The sequence below is a fragment of the Dasypus novemcinctus genome, chromosome 22 (assembly GCF_030445035.2).
Source record: "Dasypus novemcinctus isolate mDasNov1 chromosome 22, mDasNov1.1.hap2, whole genome shotgun sequence".
NCBI lineage: Eukaryota > Metazoa > Chordata > Mammalia > Cingulata > Dasypodidae > Dasypus > Dasypus novemcinctus.
The window spans coordinates 75,635,721-75,661,266 of NC_080694.1; the positions used below are offsets into that span (position 1 = coordinate 75,635,721).

The 25,546-nt window shown below is 53.6% G+C and overlaps 1 protein-coding gene across 1 annotated transcript; it reads left to right on the top strand.

Annotated features, from left to right (window-relative positions):
* The first annotated feature begins 1,633 nt into the window (after nucleotides 1-1,633).
* MUCL3 (mucin like 3) lies at nucleotides 1,634-10,997 on the top strand. The gene is made up of 3 exons (XM_071211083.1): nucleotides 1,634-1,715; nucleotides 6,806-9,438; nucleotides 9,924-10,997. Exons 1-3 carry the CDS (start codon nucleotides 1,634-1,636, stop codon nucleotides 10,062-10,064), a joined length of 2,856 nt encoding a protein of 951 aa, XP_071067184.1. The 3' UTR covers nucleotides 10,065-10,997.
* Nucleotides 10,998-25,546: the final 14,549 nt, after the last annotated feature.

Genomic DNA, 25,546 nt, shown 5'->3' on the forward strand with positions numbered 1-25,546 from the left:
TGGGACTGGGGGCACAGTGGGGGTCAAGACAGAGACCTACTGTGTGTACGGATTGTGAACACGGCGGTAATCAAGACAAAGACCTACTGTGTGCTGGGACTGGGGCACAGTGGGGGGGTCAAGACAATGACCTACTGTGTGCTGGGACTAGGGGCACAGCAAGGGTCAAGACAAAGACCTACTGTGTGGAGAGACTAAGCACAGTAGGGGTCAAGACAAAGACCTACTGTGTGCTGGGTCTGGGGGCACAGCAAGGGTAAAGACAACAACCCTGCTGGTGACGGGCTATTCTCCCGCCCGGGGAGACCCACAGTGGACAGTAAGTGAGGTGGAGAGGGCTGGAGACGGGCATTGGCCCATGGCGTCCTCTCTCCTTGGAGACCAGGTGGCTGTTCCCCCCACTCTGGCCCCAGGTGCTGTCCCTTGAGAGCCTGTGTGCGAATCCTGCAGCCTCTGCGCTGGCGCTTGCTCTGGGCAGGGGCTTCACGGGAAGAGAGGAGACCCTGCTGCTTTCAGAAGGGGTGGGTGGGGGCATACGGGAACGGGACGAGAGGGAGGTCGTGTGGGGCAGAAACCCCGCCGGGTGGCTCGGACCTGCCGTGCCCACCTGTTCCCATGTCTCCTGTCATTGCTGGACTCCTGTGCTGGACACCTTGCTGGACCCCTGTGCTGGACACCGTGCTGGACACCGTGCCGGACCCCTTGCTGGACCCCTTGATGGACACCTTGCTACACACCGTGCTGGACACCTTGCTGGACCCCTGTGCTGGACCCCTTGCTGGACCCCTGTGCTGGACATCGTGCTGGACACCGTGCTGGACCCCGTGCTGGACACCGTGCTGGACCCCTGTGCTGGATGCCGTGCTGGACGCCGTGCTGGACCCCTTGCTGGACACCGTGCTGGACCCCTGTGCTGGACGCCGTGCTGGACCCCTTGCTGGACACCGTGCTGGACCCCTGTGCTGGACGCCGTGCTGGACCCCTTGCTGGACCCCTTGCTGGACGCCGTGCTGGACACCTTGCTGGACGCCGTGCTGGACCCCTTGCTGGACCCCTGTGCTGGACGCCGTGCTGGACCCCTTGCTGGACCCCTTGCTGGATCCCTTGCTGGACCCCTTGCTGGACCCCGTGCTGGACGCCTTGCTGGACACTGTGCTGGACGCCGTGCTGGACCCCTTGCTGGACGCCGTGCTGGACCCCTTGCTGGATGCCGTGCTGGACCCCTTGCTGGACGCCGTGCTGGACACTGTGCTGGACATGGTGCTGGACACCGTGCTGGACCCCTTGCTGGACACCTTGCTGGACCCCTGTGCTGGACACTGTGCTGGACACTGTCTGCCGCAGCGGCCAGGTGAGGGCCTCGTGCCCTTTCACCTGATACTCGGGGCAGCTCCACCCATGGCAGACCGTGGCTGTGTGTGAGGAAGGGGTGGGGAGAGGCAGGCTGACGTGAGCAGCCCCCTCCCGGCGCCCCGGTACCCCGCGTCCTGCGTGGCTGCGGTTCTGTTATCGGGCGCCCTGGGGTGGGGCAGCCGTTTGTTCAGGGCTCGGCCCTGGGGGGCCGGCCCGTGACGTCAGGCCCAGACCCGCATAAGAGGCTCGGCCGCGGCCCCCGCCCAGGCTCACCGCCGACATGGCCTGGTCCGCGCCCAGCCTCCGCGCAGCCCTGGGCCTCGGCTGCGGCCTCCTCTTCCTCCTGGCCTCTGCGGCGGCAGGTAAGGCGCCTCAGGTGGGGGAGCAGGTGGGCGTGGGCGGGTGCTGCCCAGGCCGTCGAGCCGGGCTCTGCTCCCCACGACGAGCCCCCGGGGTCCTCCCGCCCGTGAGGACACATGGGCGACGGCCGGGCCTGGCCTCCGCTGGGCGCAAACGCTGCGAGGGGTGGGGAGAGGCTCGGGGGGCAAGGGGCTCACGCCCCTTCCAGGAGGCTCCACGCCTCCCCCTGCGCTCGGGGAGGGGCCGAGCTCTCTCCGGGGACCCCTCTGCGGCCCCCTGTGGCCACTGACCGGCCAGTGTCTGCCGGAGCTGGGCTTCCGCCTCGGCTGGCCGCCCCGAGCGACCCTCGCCTCGTGCCAGCGGTCTCAGGATGGGGGACTGTCCCAGGGCTCTGGTGACACCGCCAAATGAGCCGACCTTTTAGAAAGAAGCCCTTCTGAGACCCGGACAGGGGTCCCCGCCAGCCGGGCGCCCAGTTAGGCGGGGTCTGCCCTGGGAGCTCCCGGCTGCCCTGGGTCGATCTGGGGCCGGCAGCTTCCACTGAGCGCCAGCCCTGGGCTCGACGTGCTGGGGGCCGGTGCCGGGGGGGTGGTGGCGCGGGCCAGTGGCTCCGCAGGTCTCGGCAGTGTGCCCACCTGTCCCCGACTCCATGCCCTTCCCCACAGAGGGTCTCTGGGGAGAGGCGCCAGCCCCCAGTGCCCTGTCCACCTGCTCCCTTCCTGCCCGGCGGGTTGTCCTGCCTGCTGCCCAGAGATTAGAGGGAAGGGGCCATGCATGGACCAGTCCATCCCTGGGGGAGCTTTGCTCCAGGACAGAGCAGGTGGAACCTGCGATTCCCGAGCACGACACAGCGGCTCAGCCTCTGGGCTCTGAGCGGGGCTGAGGTGGACGGAGGGACGGGAGGGGGGCAGGAGGAGCTGGGTGGAGGACCTCGGAGAGGAGGGCTGACGGGTGGGGGGAGCTGGAGGCTGGGCGGGCTAGCCTGTGGGTGGGGAGGGGGACTGACGACTGGGGGGTAGGCTTTGCAGCCCAGCTCTGGGTGCGCCTGCCACGCCATCAGCCCCCAGTTCTGGGTGCGCCTGCCAGGCCATTAACCCCCAGCTCTGGGTGCCCCTGCCACGTCCTCAGCCCCCAGTTCTGAGTGCGCCTGCCAGGCCATCAGCCCCCAGCTCTGGGCGCCCCTGCCACGCCATCAGCCCCCAGTTCTGAGTGCGCCTGCCAGGCCATCAGCCCCCAGCTCTGGGCGCCCCTGCCACGCCATCAGCCCCCAGCTCTGGGCGCCCCTGCCACGCCATCAGCCCCCAGCTCTGGGCGCCCCTGCCACGCCATCAGCCCCCAGCTCTGGGCGCCCCTGCCACGCCATCAGCCCCCAGCTCTGGGCGCCCCTGCCACGTCCTCAGCCCCCAGCTCTGGGCGCCCCTGCCACGCCATTAACCCCCAGTTCTGGGCGCCCCTGCCACGCCATCAGCCCCCAGCTCTGGGCGCCCCTGCCACGCCATCAGCCCACGGTGCTGGCCAATACTCAGATGACGAGCTTCGAGAACCCCCGAGTCTGCATCCCGCAGTCCCTGAACCACAGATGCCCGCTGAGGGGAGCGCAGGGGGGGCAGGAGACTGGGCTGGGGTCCCAGGGAGAACAGGAGGAGGGCATACTTCCTACAATGAGTGTTTAGTTTAATAATTCCTATGACAGAAGTAAAATGTGGTCATTATAGAGACTGGAAAAAAGGAATAAGCAGGAAAGGAAACACATCTCTCACGAGGTGTCCTGCCCCGGCTGGCCATCTTAGTTTTTCTTTAGTTTTCCTTTTCAGGTCTTTTCTACATCTGTGTTTTAGGTCACATACTGAGCGCACACTGTATAGACATTTTAACAAACATTCAGCACTTTGCAAATGGAGTGTGAGATTTAAACATTTTTTATTTGTCCCTTAACCATTTTTAAGTGTACAATTTGGCATTAGCACATTCACAATGTTGGGTTACCTCCATCTGTGTTACCAGAACGTTGTCCTCACCTAGAGAATAAACCCCGCACCAGTTAAGCAGTACTCCTTTCTCTCCCCCAGCCCCTCATAACTTTCAATCTACTTTCTGGCTTTATGGATTTCTTTAGGCTAGATATTTTTGATAAGGAGAATCATATATTTGTCCTTTTGTGTCTGGCTTATTTCACTTGGCAAAACGTTTTTGAGGCTCGTCCATGCTGCAGCGTTCATCAGCTGGAATACACTCTTTTGAGGTCCCGACACCAAGAAATGCCAGAAACGCTGCTCCGGCCGAGACCGATGGCCGGTGGCTTGGCAGGATGCCCACTTTCTTTCCCCGCCAGTGACCTGGCAGACAGACTTGTTCATGGAGCTGACGCTGGGGGTTTTCACTTGTCTCTAGCCGAGCACCCTCCTGTGTCGTGTGTAAAGTCAGATTTTCCTCTCTGCTCCTCTGCCGGGGCTTTGGGACCAAGACAGGTCTTTTCAGACGGTTGTAGCCAGTGGTATGACTATCTCATGGTGAAATCGCCTATGCAGTGACACTGTGGCGGGTGCAGGGGAATCGGGGAGAAAAGAAGCTCCTCTCATGCCGCGATTGGCCTCTGACCTGCCTCACGGCTGGGCTAGGACCAAGGCGCCCCTCCAGCTTCAACTCCAGAGTTCTGGTCTGGGGTCCTCTAGGTCTGGTATAAACTGACTCTGTGGCCAAATGGCCCCTGCACCCCAGGAGTGGGCTAGGGCCCACGTTCCCCGCCTTTTACATGCTGGAGCTGTTTCTTAACACGACACATCACCCCTTGTTCCTCCAACTTCGAGGGCCACAGCGTGTTAGCTTTTTCCTTGACGTGCATATATAACGGAGGCCGCTGGCAAGGCGTCTAGGGAGTTTCGATCAGTCCAAAATAATCGTTCACTCATCATTCACCAAACGTCCACAAAGTGCCTGCGAGGGCCCTGTTTTGGCTGGCAACACTGATGGACACAACAGATAAACCCTGCTCCTGTGGGAACTGAACCGTATGAGGAGGGGGTGCTGTGTAACAGGACAGCGGGGGCGTGTCCAGCAGTGGGGCAGGGGCGCGCTGCAGAGGGGGGCGAGGGACGCTGCGCAGGGCGCAGGCCAGACGGGCAGGGGATGCGGGGCCCGCGCCCGCCGGGGAGAGAGCCACCAGGCAGAGTCCTTGAACACTCTAAGAGTTGTCTGCACTGCAGGTCCTGGGCTGCGCGCCGCATCTCCCTGCCTCCTCCAATCCTCTTCCGGGCGGGGCAGACAGCAGCTTCAGGGACCCCGGGCCGGCCGAGGACGCGGCGAGGGCAGCGCCCGCCTCCCCCTCTTCAGCAAGGGCCCTGCCGCCTCTCCGTGCCCGCTGCACGCACGCCTGCTCACCCCTTTCCACCTACCCGCATCTGGGGAGGAGGAGGAGCCCGGCTCTGCGGGCCACTTACAAGCCGAGGCCTGTGCGGTCACAGGACTGCGCTTTCCGCGGAGCGCCTGGCGAGGCCAGCGCCGGCCCTTCCCAAGGTCGGGGCGACCCTGGAGGCACAGCGCAGGTGCCGGGAAGCCGCAGCCGGGGCTTGCGCTCCAGGCTCTGCCTTGCTGTGCCCCTAACCACGCCGAACCCTCCTTCTCCACCGCTAAAGCGGGGTGCTGTGAAAAGCAGAGTTAACGCCTGCCCCCCTCGGGAGCCAGGCCCGGCTGTGCTCAGGAAAGGCTGGCGCTGCCGCTGCCCCCGGAACTCGAGCCCCTCCGCTGGAGGGGGCCGGGGCCGCTCAGGCATCGATCACCAGCAGAGCGGTGGGCCAGAGGAGCTGCTCCCGTGAAAGAAAGCAGAGGCAGGAGCCGTGACTGCGGCAGGGCCGAGCGCGGATCTGGCTGGGGAGGGGCCGCGGGTCCAGCCCGCCTGCCCCCAGCTCGCTTCCTCAGGGGCCTGCCGCTGCTGGCTCGTCCACTTCTTGCCCCACCCGTATTTCTTCCAAGGCCTGTGCTCCCAGCCCACCGCGCCTGGAGGTGGGTGGACTGCGGTTTCGCGCCGCGCCTGCCCTGTGCTAACAGAACCGGTGATCCCACTTACGTAACGACGCTATCTCACTCTCGGGCTCTCACTCAGACATCTCTTCTGTCCCCGTCCGGCCGTTTCCACGGAGCTCAGGCCGTATCTGTCCACTGACAGGGCGTTTTCGCTCACACCCTGTCCTTACACACAGCCCCTCCCATGTTCCAGCTGCCTCGGCCGGCCTGGCGGGACCCCCGAGCAGGCATCGTCTCCTTCCAGGACAGTTCACCTGCCCCTAGGTGGCCTGAGGTGTGTGTGTGGGGGTCCACATGGGGGGGGCACAGCCTTGAGTCTTCTCCTCCGTTCCCCTGCATCAAGGACAAATGTCGCTTCTGAACTCAGCTTCCCATCTCCCTCCTCCACCCGTCCTCCGTCCCCTTCCTGTCCTTCTCTCACTCACCACCTGTGTCTATCTGCTAACCCCTATGGGAAGTTCTGCCACAGGTCAGACCTCAGTCTCACACTATTACATTTGGGATGGAGCTGGCATGTTTTGGAAAGATGGAGATTCTGAAATTTATTTCCTTTCTTCTCAGCCTTGCCATGGAAAGGGGACTCCATTCCATAAGTATATAAACCCTAAAAGCACACCTGCTGAGCAAACTACTACTTAATACCCACTATCAAAACCTTATGGGATGCAGGTGTAGCTCAGGGGCTGAGCGCCTGGTCATGAGTCCAATCCCTGGTTTCTCCTTAAACAGCAACAACAATAACAAAAGCCTTACCATTTGAGAAGAAGTTGACAGGACAACTGTAATGTCAAGCTGAAGGAAGCGGACAAGTAATTAACGAAGAATTTTGGGGCCCTGAGATGAGGCTAGATCTCATGGGCTTGGAATGTCTACAAAGAAGCCAGGAGGACCACAGGACCTGAGACGGAGGGTGGGAGGGGGTGGGGGAGAGGCAGGAGGGGTTCTTGCAGAAGTGGAGGTTGGATGCCATGTGCTCTCGGTGGGCGGCTGGCAAACGTACTCTGGAGATGGAGGTGGGGAGAGGGTGGGGGAAGAACTCGGGGAAGTAGCTTATTTGCCTGTTTTTCCACAGGTGCTTCCACATTACAGAGGCCTCAGAAAGCTGACGGATCCCCGACACCAGGTCTCTTCTCACTCCTCACCAACGGTCTTGCTCACAGCACTCCGCCTACCCACAGGGCCCTTGACTCTAGACACAACCCTCGAGGCCTCCCCAGATCTACAGAAACCCCTAAGTCAAAACCGCACTGCAACACCACACGCCATCCTAAGCCTGTTCACAACCCGATAGGCAACCCCAAAACAGCAGACCACAAGAACGCTACAGCTCATCACGGAGCACCTCCCTCCTCTGAACAAATACCCAGGAACGAGGGGAAAGACCTGAATGTCCAGAATGGGAGCTTCTTCAATCCTGCTGACTCCAGGAGCAGACGTGAAGGCCATTCTGATGCAAAGCACCCAACACCATCACCCAGGAGCAAAACAACTTGTCGCAAGACCACTATAAGCAAACCTACTACAAGATCTTTGGAAAAGAGCAACACTACTTCAGACAATGGAAGTACCACTTCACATAAGACAACTCCTTTCCACAAGTCACACAACTCAGAGAGCAACAGAGTAACCCCATCTTCCTCAGAGAAGACAAAAGAAACTCTTTATAACAGGACAACAGTCCATGGAAATACTCCATCAATCAATGAGAAGACCACGAGAGCTCTAGCAAAGTCTACAGAGCACATAGGAAAGACCACCTCGGCCAAGGAGAAGACCACGAAAGCTCCTGACAAGCCTGCAGGTCACCCAGAAAAGACCACCTCAGCCAAGGAGACCACAAGAGCTCCTGAAAAGCCTGCAGGACACCCAGAAAAGACCACCTTGGCCAAGGAGACCACGAGAGCTCCTGAAAAGCCTGCAGGACACCCAGAAAAGACCACCTCGGCCAAGGAGACCACAAGAGCTCCTGAAAAGTCTGCAGGACACCAAGAAAAGACCACCTCAGCCAAGGAGAAGACCACAAAAGCTCCTGAAAAGCCTGCAGGTCACCCAGAAAAGACCACCTTGGCCAAGGAGAAGACCACAAGAGTGCCTGAGAAGTCTACAGAGCACATAGGAAAGACCACCTCAGCCAAGGAGAAGACCACGAGAGCTTCTGAAAAGCCTGCAGGACACCAAGAAAAGACCACCTCGGCCAAGGAGAAGACCACGAAAGCTCCTGAAAAGCCTGCAGGACACCAAGAAAAGACCACCTCGGTCAAGAAGACCACGAGAGCTCCTGAAAAGCCTGCAGGACACCCAGAAAAGACCACCTCGGCCAAGGAGACCACGAGAGCTCCTGAAAAGCCTGCAGGACACCCAGAAAAGACCACCTCGGCCAAGGAGACCACGAGAGCTCCTGAAAAGCCTGCAGGACACCCAGAAAAGACCACCTCGGCCAAGGAGACCACGAGAGCTCCTGAAAAGCCTGCAGGACACCCAGAAAAGACCACCTCGGCCAAGGAGAAGACCACAAAAGCTCCTGAAAAGCCTGCAGGACACCAAGAAAAGACCACCTCGGCCAAGGAGACCACGAGAGCTCCTGAAAAGCCTGCAGGACACCCAGAAAAGACCACCTCAGCCAAGGAGAAGACCACAAAAGCTCCTGAAAAGCCTACAGGACACCAAGAAAAGACCACCTCAGCCAAGGAGAAGACCACAAGAGTGCCTGAAAAGTCTACAGAGCACATAGGAAAGACCACCTCGGCCAAGAAGGAGACCACGAGAGCTCCTGAAAAGCCTGCAGGACACCCAGAAAAGACCACCTCAGCCAAGGAGAGGACCACAAGAGTGCCTGAGAAGTCTACAGAGCACATAGGAAAGACCACCTTGGCCAAGGAGAAGACCACAAGAGCTCCAGCAAAGCCTGCAGGACACCTAGAAAAGACCACCTCTGCCAATGAGAAGACCATGAGAGCTCCAACAAAGCCTGCAGGACACCAAGAAAAGACCACTTCGGCCAAGAAGAAGACCACGAGAGTTCTTGAAAAATCTACTGCACACATAGGAAAGACCACCTCGGCCAAGGAGAAGACCACGAGAGCTCCTGAAAAGCCTGCAGGTCACCCAGAAAAGACTACCTCGGCCAAGGAGAAGACCACAAGAGTGCCTGAAAAGTCTACAGAACACATAGGAAAGACCACCTTGGCCAAGGCGAAGACCACAAGAGCTCCAGCAAAGCCTGCAGGACACCTAGAAAAGACCACCTCTGCCAATGAGAAGACCACGAGAGCTCCAACAAAGCCTGCAGGACACCAAGAAAAGACCACTTCGGCCAAGAAGAAGACCACGAGAGTTCTTGAAAAATCTGCTGCACACATAGGAAAGACCACCTCGGCCAAGGAGAAGACTACGAGAGCTCCTGAAAAGCCTGCAGGTCACCCAGAAAAGACCACCTCGGCCAAGAAGAAGATCACGAGAGTGCCTGAAAAGCCTGCAGGACACCAAGAAAAGACCTCACTCCCCACACCCAGCATGGAACTGAGTTCCACTACATCAGAAGCCACAGGCTATGACAGTCATCCTTTCCAGAATAAAGGTGGCTCAAAAGGAGGTCTCCAGGCTGGAGAGACAGGACAGAATGCTTCATTCCCTGCTTGGGCCATAGTCATTGTGGTCCTGGTGGCCGTGATTCTTCTCCTTGTGTTCCTTGGCCTGGTCTTCTTGGTAAGGGAAGGGATGCACCAGAGAAATAAATTATTGGGTTAGGGAGTTGAGGAAAGGCTATGGGTCAGAACTAGGAGGAATGATGAGTCTAGGAAAAGAGACATGATGGGGGGTGGGTAGTGACAGAGGGACAGTGGTGGTGAAAACTTGGGGAAAGATGAGATGCATGGGATGTTAAAACTGAAACTGAGGAGAAGGATGTGGTTGGGTAAAAAGGGTGTGGAGCAGGGAATATTTGGGAGTTGAAGACAGTCTGGGGTGTAAAAATAGGGGACATAAGGATAAGGGAACTAGAACAGAGGAGAGAATTTGAGATAGAATCTGGGACTTAGTGTATTAGATCTGGAGCTGGAATAAGCATCAAGGGTTTTGATGAGATCTTGGGCCTGGAGGGAGCAAAGAATAGAGCTGATGGGCTGAGGTGGGTATTGAGAAAAGCATACCGCATGGCAGATGGCCCTCATTCTTTCTTCTCCCAATCACAGGTCTCCCATATGACTCGAACACGCCATCCACTGACCAAGAACGCTGAAAACGATGACCCAGAGGACGACGGGGGCCCCAACTCCTACCCAGTCTACTTGATGGAGCAGCAGACCCTGGGCATGGGCCCGATGCCACGGTGACCTTTCGGGAGCCACTTACCCCCAACTCCTACTTAGACCCCCACTTCCTATTCTGGACTCCAGAAAGAGCTGAGGGTACTGCCAGCTGCCAGCTTTAACCCTCCATCTGCTGGGTTCTTCTGGACACTGGTTGGCGGACGGGGTGGTAATGAAGGGTGTGACTTTGGGGGATAGAGAAGAATGAAGAATGCGAGCAGTATTTCCGAAGAGGATGGTCTGAGAACGAAAAGATGTGTGATGGACATGTGGGGTGAGCAGTGACGAGGACACTGTGATAGAGGGCCATGGCCAGGGGAGCTTGGGTCCTAGGAGGGCTTGAATGGGGGCTGTGGAAGGTGAGGCGACAGGATGGGCCCCACAGTTTCAATTTTCCATCCACTATTATTTAGGGTTTGTGTGGACGCAGGCCTGGGTCTGAGTTTCCAAGGCCCTCGCCTCCACCCCCAACCCACCTTAGCTTAAAACGAAAACCAAAAAGCTCCTAGAAGAAAAGATTTACTTCCTTTTCAGTCCTCTCAGTTTCCTGCAGCAAAGAAACTTCCAGAAAAACTTATGTCTCTCAGCAGACTGCTCCTTCCAGCCCCTTAGCTTTCCACGTCCTCCGGGAGCCCAGCGCCTGGCTTGCTGGGCTGTCATGGCCGGGGGGACCCCGATCCTGGACCTTCCCCACAGCATGCTTCTCCAGGCTCTCCCACCAAAAGCCAGCCCTGGTTTCCCTTGTAAAATTTCCCATGGCCTCTACTGTCCCAAAACTACACCTGCACCCTGAACTGACTGTCCTCTCTTCTGGGCATTTCACTTTTGTGTTTTCTGGATTTTCTCTAACTTATCACAACCGTTTTACCTATCACTGAGCAGAAGGGGAGGGTTTGGCAGAAGTACCTGCTTCCTTCTAACTGTTGTTCTTTTATAATAAAACGTAACCTGTATTTATAACATAAGGGCGTCAGTTATTGGCCTGTGGGGCTGCAGGGGCCTGGCTCTGGTTGGAGCCCTGTGGCTGAGCTCGGCCGAGAGGCTGAGCCCCTGCTGCTCCTAAAACGGCCCCTTCTGGGTTTAGATCAGATTTCAGTTCACAGGGAGCTCGTTAGCGCGGTGAGAGTGAGTGAAGATACACCCACTACGCGCTGTTGAGGCTGTAGAGAAGCACAGACAGAGCTCCTGCCTGGGACACCAACACGGGAAAATTAAAATGAAAAGACTCAGCGAGACGTGCCACAGGCCGTGCTATCCAGAGCAAACGCTCTAATTAACGGGCCGCTACCAAGTTCCAGGCAAGGACACCAAAACCACCCCATGCGCAGGTCCTGTCCACTTTGGTCCCAGCAGCCCCGAGCGGGGCAGCCAGGGGCGCCCCTGGGAGTGCATCCTGCGGGCAGGAGAGGCGCACCGGCCTGGCGCTTCAGCTTCCACCTGCGTAAACGCATGGCACAGGCTTGCGGGGTGGGCGCCTCTGTGGACAGTGGCCCTGACCCACACATGGTGGTCACCAGTCATCCGGCTCTGGCCGGCCCAGCTGTGGGTGGGCGGCTCAGGCCGAGGGGGGCTGGGAGTGGAGGCTGAGAGCAGGGGTCTCGGAAGCGAGGTTCTGGAGGGAGCCTGAGGTGGGCCCGCGGGAAGGGGGCGTGTGCCGGTCAGCAGCCCCCTGGCCGGAGCACAGTGGCCGCAGCCCCCAACTGCGGCATTTCCCCAGCTGGACTCTGACTAGGCAAACAACAAAACCACCGCTCCTGACCCAGGACAGCCCCTGCGCAGCCACCCAAAGGGCAGGGGCCGAGGGGTGGGGGTCCGGCGGCCAGCGTGGGCGGTGGTCTCGGCGCGCCCCCCCCCCAAAATCGCACTGGCCGGTGGGTCCTTTAACGAGCTCCGGGGCTGTGCCCGCCTTGGGAACCTGCTGCCTGAGTGGGGAGGGAGGTCCACCCCCTCCGCGCAGCTCGACCCCTGCCCTCCGGCCCCCCCCCCCGGGGCCCAGCCTCTCGGAAGCCGCAGGCCTTGGGAGACGCGGCTGGACGGCGGGGCTCGGGTGCCCCCACCCCGCCCCTCCCCCGCAGGCCTGGAGCGGCCGGGTGGGCGCCCGGTCCCGCGCTGCTCCCAGCGAGGGACCGCCCCGCGGCGCCCCTTCCCCAGCCCTGGGGCTCTGTCTCCCCACGCCCGTTTCCCGGGTGAGAGCACCGAGGCCCCGGCCGGGCTCACGCGGTTGTGGGTCCTCCCTCCGCGCCTGGCCTCCCTCGCTGCGCCCGGGGTCGTGGGGGCTGTGGGTGTGCTACGACCCTGCAGAGCCCGCGCTCCCGCCGCCCGCGGCCACCCGCCTTCGGGCACCTTCCGAGGCCCCGGGCTCTCCGCCCTGCCCTGGGCTACCGACCCGGCAGTGTGGGGCTCCCCGCTCCGCCTCCTCCCGGAAGGGGCACCCCCAGAGGAGACAGGGTCTGCCCGGGGGCGGGCCCTCCCCCTTCCCCCTCCCCCTCCCCTTCCCCTCTCCCCCCTCCCTCTCCCCCTTTCCTCTCCCCCCTCCCCCTCCTGGGTCTGAATACCGCTCCTCGATCCTGCCCCTCCCCGAGAGCCCCTCCAGGAGGGGAGGCCGAGGCTCGAGGCTCAGCCGCCCTGGAGCGGCACGGCCGGGGCCAGGTGGGAAGAGGCGGGAAGGCCGCGCCGTGGGGCAAGCCCCCCGCTCCACCCCGCGCCCCCCAGGCGACGCCCCCCACGGAGCCTGCCCCGCGGGCGCCTTGGGGCCCCCAGTCCCGGGGGGGTGTTGTGGACAGTGGACAGTCCTCTGCGCCCGCCCCGGCGCTGCTTCTCCTTGGAATCTGGAGCCTGGTGAGTGAATTCTCGCCCGTCAGAGAGGACCTGGGAGCCCCCGGAAGCTGAGGGGCAGGTCCGCCCTCCCGGCCCCTGCTTGTCTCAACTCTTTCTGGACGCAAAGACGATGCCCTTCTTTCTGGCCCGGTTCCCTGCAGGTGGGCGCCGGGCCGAGCCCCCCGACCCCCATTCTGCACCCGCCCCTCCTCCAGCCCCAGCCGCACGAGAGACGGAATGCACGGAGCCCCGATTTCCCCTGGCAGCCTGGCGGCAGCGCCTGCCCAGTGGTGTTCCGCGTCCAACGCGGGAATCCTGCCCTCGCCGGTCCCGGAGCCGAGCGCTGCCTCCAGCAGAAACGCGCCTCCCCGAGGCCCGCGGCGGCCGCCTGCCCCTGCCCGGAGGTGACCGCCCGCCGTGCGGACTCCGGCCCGCGCAGAAGTCCAGCCCGGGCCGCTGCGCTCGCCCTGCGTCCCTGCTCCGCCCCGCGACCGTCCCGGAGGCGCCGCGCACGGCCGGCCGCGCCCTCTGCGCGCCGTCGGAGCTGCCCCTGGGCCGCTCCAGCTCCCACCCCTGGAGCCTTCCGGGCTCGTCCCGCTCCCGCGCCGCTGAAGTCCGTCCTGGCTTCCCGGGATCTGCGTGACCTGGCAGCTGGATGTCACGCCCTGTCGCGCTTGGTCTCACTTAAAGAGACTCAAATGTTCTGCAGCAAACGTTTTTGGAGTGTCACCGAGTGCCAGGCTGGAGACCCCGCCCCGTGAAAATTCTCTAACAGTAAATTTCCAGAGTCCACAGGAGAAGACTCTCCATGCCATTTGCCCTTTGTTTAGGATGCAGTTTACCCCGAGACGCGCAGCTCCGGGGGGCTCGGAGGCCGCCTGGGAAGGGTGCAGGCGCCCACCGCCGCGTCCCGCCTCAGGCCTTGGAGGTAGCCTCAAGGGAGCAGGTGCCGCTCGGGCTCCGCTCCTGCTTCCCAAGCACGAGGTCCCGGGTTCGATCCCCAGTGCTAGAAAAAAACCCAGCTCAGGAGTGGCCCCCCTGCGCCCCTTCTCCCTTCCTTTCCCCCAGGTGAAGAGGCGCCCCTCGGCTGGGCTGGGTCCTCCTCCTCCTACATTTGCGCTTCTCCCTCTCCGGGGTCCTTCCACCAGCGTCCAAACGAGCTCTGGAACAGCCGGCCGTGCGCAGACGTCAAGCAACGCGGTGAGGTGGGGACGCACCTCGGACAAGCTCTGACCGCGAACCAGACTTTGAAAACTCTTCTTTGCATCCATCTCAGCACCTCCCCAACCCTCCCCCAGCAAGCTCCCTGCACTAGCTCCCTGGAAACACCACCTCCCGCACGCGGCGTGTGGTTTTAAAAGCGCAGAGGTCCACAGGCGGCAGAGGTACCTCCGGTTCTGGTCGGATTCGGCTCTCCAGCTTCTAGCCTTTCCTTCCCTACCTGCATCCACATATTTAAATATCACGCTCAATTGTACTGCTGTTCATAGACTCCTTTAAGACCCTAATTGTTTTGTAATGCTCAAAATAACTTCCTGTTCCAGTCTGGCCTCTGAATAGATTTAATAACTTAAATGCATGTAAGATCATAGGGGATGAATTTCCTTTTCAAAACAAATCATTAAAAAATGCTATTTTTTATTAGTAAATGTCGCCTTTCACAGCAGTTACTAAATAAAATGAAAAGAAAATTCTCTAACAGTAAATTTCAAGAGCCCACAAGAGAAGATTCTCCATGCCATTTGCCCCATTTGTTTAGAATGCAATTTACCTAGAATTTAGCTCACAAATTTAAAAATAAACTGCATTAAAACATATTTTCAATTCTTTTTTTAACAAATCAATTTTATTGATACATATTAATAAAGCATGCAATCCAAAGTGTACAATCAATGGCATTTGGTATAATCACATAGTTGTGCACTCATCACCTCAATCATTACTAGGGCATTTTTATTATTTCAATAATAATAATAAACAACAAACAAGAAAACTCTTCACTTCTTGATCTCTCAGTGCTTCCCCTGCTGCACATAGCTGCTATTTCTAGCTGTTCTTATGTAATCATTTATTTATTAAGCAGTTTTATTGCAATCTATTCACATACCATATCATTATTCAAAGTGCATAATCGATGGCTTTTAGTATAATCACAATGTTGTGCATTCATCACCACAAAAAAATTTAGAACAATTTCATTACTCCAAAAAGAAAAACTCCACATTCCTTAGCATGCCTCCCCCAGTCCTACATACCGCTAACTTAACTTCAATTTTATAAATTGACTTATATTTACATTTTCTATAAATGGAATCATACAATATGTAGTTTCTGTCACTTAGTATAATGACTTTTTTGTCTGATATAATACACAATATATTTAGGTCATAGTAATGCAATCGTACAGTGTTCTTTTGTGTCTGGCTTGCTTCCCTCAACATAAGGTCCTCCAGTTTCATCCATATTGTCATATGCTTTATGACTTCAATTCTTCTTACAACTGCATAATATTCCATTGTATGTATATACCACAGTTTCTTTATCCATTCATTGGTGTGCAGGTGTCTGTTCGTGTCACTGCTCTCACTTCTTCTGGGTGTATGCCCACTGGTGGCATTGCAAGGTCACGTGGTAAGTCTATCTTCAACTTCCTTAGGAACTGCCAGACAGTCCTCCACAGTGGCTGCACCATTCCCACCAACAGTGAATAAGTGTTCCTATCTCCACATCCTCTCCAACACTTGTAGTTCTCTGTTTTTCTTAATAGTGGCCATTCTAGTAGGTGTGAAATGATATCTCATTGTAGTTTTGATTGATTTGCATTTCCCTAATCACTAGTGACATTAAACTTTTTTTCATGTGTTTTTTCACCATTTGTATTTCTTGTTTGGTAAATGTCTATTCAAGTCTTTTTCCCATTTTTTAGTTGAGTCATTTATCTTTTTATTGTTGAGTTGTAGCATCTCCCTATATATCATGAATATTACCCTTATCGGATATGTGATTTCCAAATGTTTTCTCCCATTGATTTGGTTGCCTTTACACCTGTGATCTTTAGGCTAATGTGTCAACTCAGCCAGATAATTGTGCCCAGTTGTTTGGTGAAGCTAGCACTCAGCTGAATGTAATACAAGGACATTTATGGACTTTAGTCACCATTGACTTTACTGCAGTGGTAAATCATAGATAGCTAATTATAATTACATCAATCAGGGAGATTGCCATCAGCAATGGTGATGCTTTGTCCAATCAGTTGAATGCGTTAGAAGGGGAAGTGATTCCAGCATTGAGTGAGAATTTTCTCGCTTGTCTTTGGACAGCCAGCGTCTCCCAGAACTCATCAGGGACCTTCATTGAATTTTCATTGGAGGCCCTGGTTGCACCTGCCCACGGTTATGTGAGAGACTCGGATAAATTCTCTTACAATTGACAGATATCTCTCGTTGATTCTGTTTCCCTGGAGAAACCTGACTAATACAACACCCTTTTGACAAAGCCCTTTGGGGTGCAAAAGTGTTTAATTACGAGGAGGCCCCATTTATCTATTTTTTTCTTTCGTTGAGCCTGTTTTGGGCATAAGAACTACCACCTACCACAAGGTCTTTGAGATGTTTTCCTACATCTTCTTGTAATAATTTTATGGTCCTGGCTTTTATGTTTAGGTCTTTGATCCATTTTGAGTTGATTCCTGTATGGGGAGTGAGATAGGGGTCCTCTTTCATCCTTTCGGTTATATATACCCAGTTCTTCCAGCTCTGTTTGTTGAAGAGACTGTTCTGTCCTGTTAATGTGGACTTGATAGGTTTGTCGAAAACCAATTGACCATAGAGGTGAGGTTTGTTTCTGGACTCTCAATTCCATTCCACTGACTGATGTGTCTATCTTTATGCCAGCACCATGCTGTTTCAACCACTGTAACTTTGTAATATGTTTCAAGGTCAGGCATGAAATTCCTCCCATGTTGCTCTTCTTTTTTAGAATGCTTGTGGCTATTCAGGTGCACTTTTCCTTCCAAATGAATTGGGTAATTGCCTCTTCTTTTTCTGTAAAGTAGGCTGTTGGAATTTTGATTGGTATTGCATTGAATCTATAAGTCAGTTTGGGTAAGACCGACATCTTTACAATATTTATTCTTCCAATCCATGAACATGGAATGTCTTTCCATTTGTTTAGGCCTTTTATTATTATTATTATTATTATTATTCACTTCTTTTAGCATTGTTCTGTAGTTTTCTGCATATAGGTCCTGTACATCTTTGGTTAAATTGATTCTTAGGTATTTGAATCTTTTTGTTGCTCTTGTAAATAGAATTCCCCCCCGATTGCCTCCTTAGATTGTTCAGTATTAGTGTACAGAAACATTACTGAGTTTTGCATATTGATCTAGTATCCTGCCACTTTGTTAAACTCATTTATTAGCTCAAGCAAGTTTGTTGTAGACATTTCAGACTTTTCTAAATATAGGATGTCATCCACAAATTGTGAGAGTTTTACTCCTTTTCCTATCTGGATGCCTTTTATTTATTTATTTTTCTTGTCTAATTGCTCTAGCTAGAACTTCTAGCACAATGTTGAATGACTATGGTGACAGCGGGCATCGTTGTCTTGTTCCTGAATTTAGAGGGAAAGCTTTCAACCTTTCACCATTGAGTATGATGTTGGCTGTGGGTTTTTTATATATACCCTTTATCATATTGAGGCATTTTCTCCCTCTAGTCCCATCTTCCAAAGTGTTTTTATCATGAAAGAATGCTGGGTTCTGTCTAATGCATATTTTATGTTGATCGAGATGATCATATGTTTTTCCTTCAATTTGTTAATGTGGTGTATTACATTGATTGATTTTCTTATGTTGAACCAGCCTTGCATACCAGGAATAAATCCCACTTGGTCATTATGTATAAGTCTTTTGATATGCTGTTGAATTCTATTTCCAAGTATTTTGTTGAGAATTTTTGCGTCTATGTTCCTCAGAGAGATTGGTCTATAATTTTTTTTTTCTTGTATTGTCTTTATCTGGCTTTGGTATTAGGGTGATGTTGGCTTCATAAAGTGTGTTGGGTAATTTTCCTTCCTCTTCAATTTTTTGGGTTGGTTAACACCAGTCTTCTTGAAATGCTTGCTAGAAGAAAGCTTGACTGTGAAGCCATCCAGTCCTGGACTTTCCTTCTTTGGGAGATTTTTGATGACTGATTCAATCTCTTTAAATGTGATTGGTTTAAGTTCTTGTATTTTTTGTAATGTCAGTGTCCATTTCATCTAGGTTGTCTAGTTTGTTGGCATACAGTTTCTCATAATATTCTCTTAATGACTTATTATTTCTGTAAGGTCAATCATAACTTCACTCCTTTCATTTCCAATTTTATTTATTTGCATCTAATTTTTTTTCTTTGTCAGTCTAGCTAGGGGTTTGTCAATTTTATTGATCATCTCAGAGAACCAGCTTTTGGTTTTGTTAATTTTCTCTTTCTTTTGGTCTCAATTTCATTATTTCTACTCTAATGTTTTTTATTTCTTTTCTTCTTTTGCTTTGGGAATGGTTTACTGTTCTTTTTCTAGTTTTTCCAGTTGTTCATTTAGATCTTTGATTTTAGCTCTCTCTTCTGGTTTTTTTTTTGGGGGGGAGGGGTTCCCTTATGCTTTCCCCACCCCCACTGAGATGACTGTCTTGTCTATTTGCTCATTTTTTTGCTCATTGTTTTTGTTCATTGTTTGTGCTTCTTGTCTGCTCCTTGTTTTTGTTTATTGTTTGTGCTCCATCTGCTCATTGTTTTTTCCCCATCGTCTGTTTTTTCTTCAGCAGGTACCAGGACCTGAACCCAGGACCTCTCATGTTGAGGTTCAACTGTTTGAGCCACATCTGCTCCTCCTTTTCTTTCTTATTTCATATAGGTGTTTAGGGGTATAAATTTCCCCCTCAGGACGCTTTTGCTGTATCCCATACATCTTGATAAATTGTGATCTTGTTTTCATTCGTCTCAGTATATTTACTACTCTCACTTGCAATTTCTTCTTTGACCCACTGATTATTTAGGAGTGTGTTGTTCAGCCTCCACACATTTGTGAACTTACCTCTTTCCTGTCTACTATTGGTTTCCTGTCTCATTCCATTATGATCTGAGAAGGTGCTTTGTGTAATTTCAGTCTTTTCATATTTATCGAGACTCCTCTTGTGACCTAACGTGTGGTCTGTCCTAAGGAAGACCCATGAGCGCTGGAGAAGAATGTCGAACCCGCTGAGTTTAGTGCAACAATCAGTTACATGTCTGTGGCCTAACTCGTCTATCACGTTGTTCAAGTTCTCTGTGTCTGTGGCCTAACTCGTCTATCACGTCGTTCAAGTTCTCTGTGTCCTTGTTGATCTTCTGTCTAGTTGTTCCGTCTAATGATGTGAGTGGGGGGTTGAAGTCTCCAGTGATTATTATAGAGATGTCTGTTTCTCCCTTCAGCTTTCCCAGTGTTTGTCTCATGTATTTTGGGGAACACTGGTTAGGTACATAGATATTTATGACTGATTACTTCCTGGTGGATTGTCCCTTTTATTAATATATAATGGCCTTCTCTATCTCTCATAACTTTTTGCATTTAAAGTCTGTTTTGTCTGATATTAGTATAGCCACCCCTGCTCTTTTCTGGTTACTATTCACGTGGTGTATCTTTTTCCAACCTTTCACTTTCCGCCGTTTTGTAGCCCTGGCTCTGTGGAGAGTCTCTTGTAAGCAGCATGTGGATGACTCATGTTTTTCAATCCATTCTGTCGGCCTGTGTCTTTTGACTGAGGAGTTTAATCCATTCACATTCAGTGATATCACTGTAAATGCACTGTTTACTTCCTCCCTTTTATTGTTTGGCTTCATATGTCACATATTTTTGTCTGTCTTTTTACCCTTTTGGTTATCCTTTCTGCTATATTTCTTCTATACTCTCCTCCAAGCCTCTCTCTCCTGTCTTTTTATTTCAGACTCTAAGGCTCCCTTTAATATTTCCTGAAAAGGCGGATTCTTTTTTGCAAACTCTCTTAGTTTCTGTTTGTGAATATTTTATACTCACCTTTGTATTTGAAGGACAATTTTGCTGGGTAAAGAATTCTTGGCTGGCAGTTTTTCTCTTGCAGTACCTTAATTGTATCATACCACTGTCTTCGCGCCTCCATGGTTTCTGAAGGGAAATCCACACTAAGTCTTACCGGGATCCTTGTATGTGATGGTTTGCTTCTCCCTTGCTGCTCTCAGAATTTTATCTTTATCTTTGACTCCTGACATTCTGAATAGTAGGTGTCTTGGAGAAGGTCTATTTAGATTTATTCTGATTGGGGTATGTTGTGCTTCTTGGACATATAAGGTCATTTCTTTCATAAGAGTTGGAAAATTTCCAGCTATTATTTCCTCAAATACTCTTTCTGCCCCTTTTCCCTTCTCTTCTCCTTCTGAAAATCCCATAACTTGTATGTTGTTGTGTTTTGTGTTGTCATTCAACTCTCTTAGCCCCTGCTCAATTTTTTCCATTCTTTTCTCTCTTTGTTCTTTTATTTCTTCAATTTAATCTGTTCTGTCTTTGAGACATTTTATCATTTTGAGTCTGCTGCTATATGCCTCTAATGTGTGTGTGTTTTTTTAAGATTTTATTTATTTCTCTCTCCTTCCCCTCCCCCCACAGTTGTCTGTTCTCTGTGTCCATTCGCTGTGTGTTCTTCTGTGTCTGCTTGTATTCTTGTCAGTGGCTCCTGGAATCTGTGTCTCTTTTTTGTTGTGGTTGTTGCATCATCTTGCTGAGTCAGCTCTCCGTGTGTGCAGTGCCATTCCTGGGCAGGCTGCACTTTTTCGGCTGGGTGGCTCTCCTTATGGGGTGCACTCCTTGCGCATGGGGCTGCCCTATGTGGGGGACATCCCAATGTGGCACAGCACTCCTTGCACGCATCAGCACTGCGCATGGGCCAGCTTATCACATGGGCCAAGAGGCCCTGGGTTTGAACCCTGGACCTCCCATGTGGTAGGCAGATGACCTATCTGTTGGGCCAAATCCACTTTCCTCTAATGTGTTTTTGATCTCACCTATCATGTCTTTCATTGTTCTGCTACCTTTTTTTAAAGATTTATTTTATCTATTTATCCCCACCCCACCCCACCCCACCCCCACCCCCCCATTGTCTGCTCTCTGTGTTATTTGCTGTGTGTTCTTCTGTGTCTGCTTGTATTCTCATTAGGTGGCTCTGGGAACCATTCCTGGTACCTTCCAGAGTGGGAGAGAGGTGATTACTCTCTTGTGCCACCTCAGCACCTGTTCTGCTACATCTAACTTTCTCTCCTCTGTGTCTCTTGTTGTGTCATCTTGCTGCACCAGCTGTCCACATTGGCTGGCACTCCTGTGTGGAGTGGCTTTCCCATGTGGGCCAGCACTCTGCATGGGCCAGCTCGCTGCTTGGGCCAGCTTGCCCTCACCAGGATGCCCTGGGCATCAGACCCTGGACCTCCTCTATGGCAGATGGGAGCCCAATTGCTTGAGCCACTTTCATTTCCCATGTTCTGTTACTTTTCTATTCGCGTTTAACAATTATTTTTAAAGATTTATTTTTTAAAATTTATTTCTCTCCCCTCCCCCCTGCCCCACCCCGCCCCGCCCCGCCCCAGTTGTCTGTTCTCTGTGTCCATTTGCTGCATGTTCTTCTTTTTGTCTGCTTCTGTTGTTGTCAGCAGCACGGGAATCTGTGCTTCTTTTTGTTGCGTCATCTTGTTGTGTCAACTCTCCATGTGTGCGGTGCCATTCCTGGGCAGGCTGCACTTTCTTTCGCGCTGGGCGGCTCTCCTTACAGGGCGCACTCCTTGCGCGTGGGGCTCCCCTAGCGGGGGACACCCCTGCGTGGCACAGCACTCCTTGTGCACATCAGTGCTGCTCGTGGGCCAGCTCCACACGGGTCAAGGAGGCTGGGGGTTTGAACCATGGACCTCTCATGTGGTAGGCGGATGCCCTAATCACTGGGCCAAGTCCGCTTCCCTTAAAATTTTTCTTTGCGCTTGCTCAATGTCTTTTTTTTTTTTTAAATCAGTGTCATCTTGATGTTGTTTATCTCTTTAGAGCCATATTAGTTTTTCAACGCATTATTTTGAAATGCATCTCGCTATTGTTCTCCCAAATCCGGTGTCTCTTCTGGGACTTTGGTATTCCTTTTCTTGTGCCATGTCTTCCATTTTCTTAGTGTGGCTCATAGTTTTTTGCTGATGTCTAAGCATCTGATTAGGATGGTGAGTTTACTCCGTTGCCTGATTTCTCTCTTTCCTAGGGATTCAGGGGCAAGAGGTTCTGTGTTTTTGCTGTTTTTTGATGCTGGTTTCAGCCTGGGCCTTTAGAATTGTCCCTGTTGTTGTTCAAAATGGGCTCTGGATGCAGTAATGGGTTTCAGGCCTGCTTCCTCGGGCTGGGGAGGGAGGCTACCACGGCCCAAGAGAGCCCCTCTTATTCACGGACCTTTAATTTCCTCGCACGCGCTTCCTCGGCCCGCCTGCAGGTGGTGCTCTGGCAGCCCTCTAGGTCAGTGCCCGGTGCGGGGAGTTTGCTGCAGCATGGACCATGGACGGGATCAAGATGACGGAGGCTCCTGCCTGGAGGCCGGGAGCCTCGGGCTTCAAACCTTCTCGGAGCCGGTCCCCAGCCTTCCCCGGCAGCGCCCTCTCTTTCCCCAGGTGGGAAGTAACTCCGCTCCCCTCTGCGTCCTGGCCAGTCCGGGTCAGTGGGGAGCAGAGGCTCCGACGTCTTTCTCCCCTGCGGCTGCCAAGGCCGACAGTGGTGCGGCCGCCCCTGGCCTGGAGGGCTCCTGGACACAGCCGGCCAGTCCTGCGCCTCAGCCTGCGCCCCTCTCTCCCCTTTCCTGGGGAGGAGGGTCCCTGGCCCCCTTTGTCAGCCCCAAGGCCTGAGACTTCAAAAGTGTCTGTAGGGCAGGGGTGGGTGCCGGCGGCTGCTTTTAATGATGGATTTCCTGTCCTTGCCCCTCTCTCTGGGCAGTGTCCAGCCTTCCCCTGGTGTCCTAAACCCTAGGAGGTTTCCTCCAGGCCATTTCTGCCTGACCTCTGGCTCTTTTTCTGGGAAAGAAGAGAGTCCCTCATCTTTCTAGTTCACCATCTTCCTGGAAGTTGTTTCCATTAATTCTTGCTGGTAACTTAGAAAAGCTTTCATCATAGAAAAAAAAAATTTCTAATGCTACGCAGGGATTAGATAGAGATGGATTATTCAGGGGAAACAGCAGTGGGAAATTACAGCCTCTCTTAGCGTGCAAAATCATGATTGCAATACGTAGGTCCTGCCCTCCAGTGAGCTCCAACGCTGGCAGGGCAGCTCAGAAGATTCCCTTTTCTTCTTTGGAAACAAAGGCCCAGCACGGCCTCCTGGCTGTCCGTCTTCCTCTCTCGCCTGGGTTGGGACGCCTGGTGATGGGCGGTTTCTCTTTGAACAGCCACCGGGCTGCTCACCCCTAGCTCGCACGGAGCCCGCGGCTGCGGCTCTCGCCCTGACGCGTCTCTCTGCAGCTCGTTTCTGCCAAGATGAACCAAGACCTGCGCGATCGTTCTGTTGTGACTGTTGGGAAGTGCTTGCTTCCCTTCGGTGTATTTCATCTTCTGGGTCGGGCTGCTGTGGTGTCTGGGCTTGCCCTCAGCCTCTCCGCGGCGTCCCCCTGCCCACCGCGGGGCTCCTCGTTTTCAACCACTCGCTGCCCGTCCATCTGGGCACAGCCCTTCCTGCACCTCTGTTCTCTCTAAGCTCGTAGCTCGTCCAGCGCCACGGCTGCTGTGCGTGGGGTGATGTCTCGTGCTGGCTTATGATCCCGGCAAGGGACGCACTCTTCCCCTTAACTGCGTACCTGCGGGTGTGGACGCCCAGGTAAGAGGACCTCTGGGAGGTGTGGACTCATCCTCTAAGATCCCACTTAGGCGTGGCCAAACTGAACCCAGGGCCTCGGTCCCTGTCGCCGCGGCCCAATAGAGAGCCACGAACGGCCCAGCCGGAGACCCAGGACGTCGCCCCGGAGTGAGGCAGATCCCCCAGGGACCCAGGCGAGGCAGCAGCCCCCCAGCTGCTGCAGACAGGAGGAGCAGGACGGGCCCCCAGCCCGATCACTGCCTTCTTGTGCCAGCCCGAGTGTGGTGCTTGTCGCAGCGGCTGATGAGAAGACGCTGGCCTCTCATCAGCGCAAAGGCCTCCGGTGGGCTCTGCGCCTCCTTCAGCGTCGTGCCAGCTGGCCGTGAGCCCTGCTACGCACAGATTTCACATTTCAGACAGGACCTCTCTCCCTCATATCCCTGTTTTATTGTCTTCATGTCATACGCCTGACTCGCTGTCTCGCCGTCACTTGAATATCAGCTCCGTTTTTACCACGGTGTCTCGTGACTGGCACACCATTTGGCATGGAGAAGTTTCCTAAGGAATATTTTTGAATGAAAGAATGAGCGATACTGGAGGTGAAGAGTGCGTATCAGAGAGAAATTTAGACTAATCTCCCAGATTCCTCCTTAATCCATTCCCACTGCTCCTCCTTGGTCTAGTACTTTACACAAAAAGGAGGAGGAGGAGGAGGAGAAAGGAGTGGGGAGGGAAGGAGGAAGGGATGTGGAAGCAGAAGAAGAGGCAGAGGAAAAAGAAGAAGAGAAAAGGAAAAGAAATTACCCCGAGTGTATTAGCCAGGGTTCTCTAGGGAAACAGAACCGACAGGAGATACCAGCGAATAATAGTAGGAGATTTTATAAAATTCTCTCATGGGACTGTGAGGATGCACAAGTCTGAATTCCACAGGGCAGGCTACACACCAGGGGCTCCAATGACGGGCCCGAATGAATTCCCAGGAGACACTGGTTGTCCCAAGGAGAGCTGGAAATTCTCTCTCTGAACGCTGAAATCACTTCCCCTTTTTTCTTTTTCTCTCTCTTTATTATTATTTTAAAATGTTACATTAAAAAAAATGAGGTCCCCATGTACCCCCCATCTCCTTCACCCCACTCCTCCCACATCAACAACCTCTTTCATCATCGTGGCACATTCATTGCATTTGGTGAATACATTTTGGAGCACTGCTGCACCACATGGATAGTGGTTTACATTGTAGTTCACACTCTCCCCCAGTCCACACAGTGGGCCATGGGAGGACATACAGTGTCCAGCATCTGTCCCTTGCAGACAACTCCAAGTCCCGAAAATGCCCCCACATCACATCTCTTCTTCCTTCTCCCTACCCTCAGCAGCCACCATGGCCACTTTCTCCACATCAATGTTATAATTTCTTCCATTACTAATCACAATAGTTCCATAGTAGAATATCAGTAAGTCCACTCTAATCCATACTCTATTCCTCCATCCTGTGGACCCTGGGATGGTGATGTCTGCTCCACATGTGTATCAAGAGGGGGAGCTTAGATTCCACATGGATGATGGATGCAAGTCTCCTGCTTGCAGTTGGAGGCACTTTTGGTTCCCTGGTGTGGTGGTTGGCATTCTTCACCTACCCCTTAGCTGGCCAGGGTAAGTCCAATAAACCAGAGGGTGGGAGCTGCAAGTCTGCTGAGGCTCAGGGCCTGGCTGTCACATGGACAGTTCAGAGAACAGGTCTCCTGAGTATACACCAACCCCACCACCAACCACAGGTCCAGTAAAAGTAAGGGAAGAGGCATGTGTAGAAAGGTCATATCTGAGTCCAACTCCATCACCCT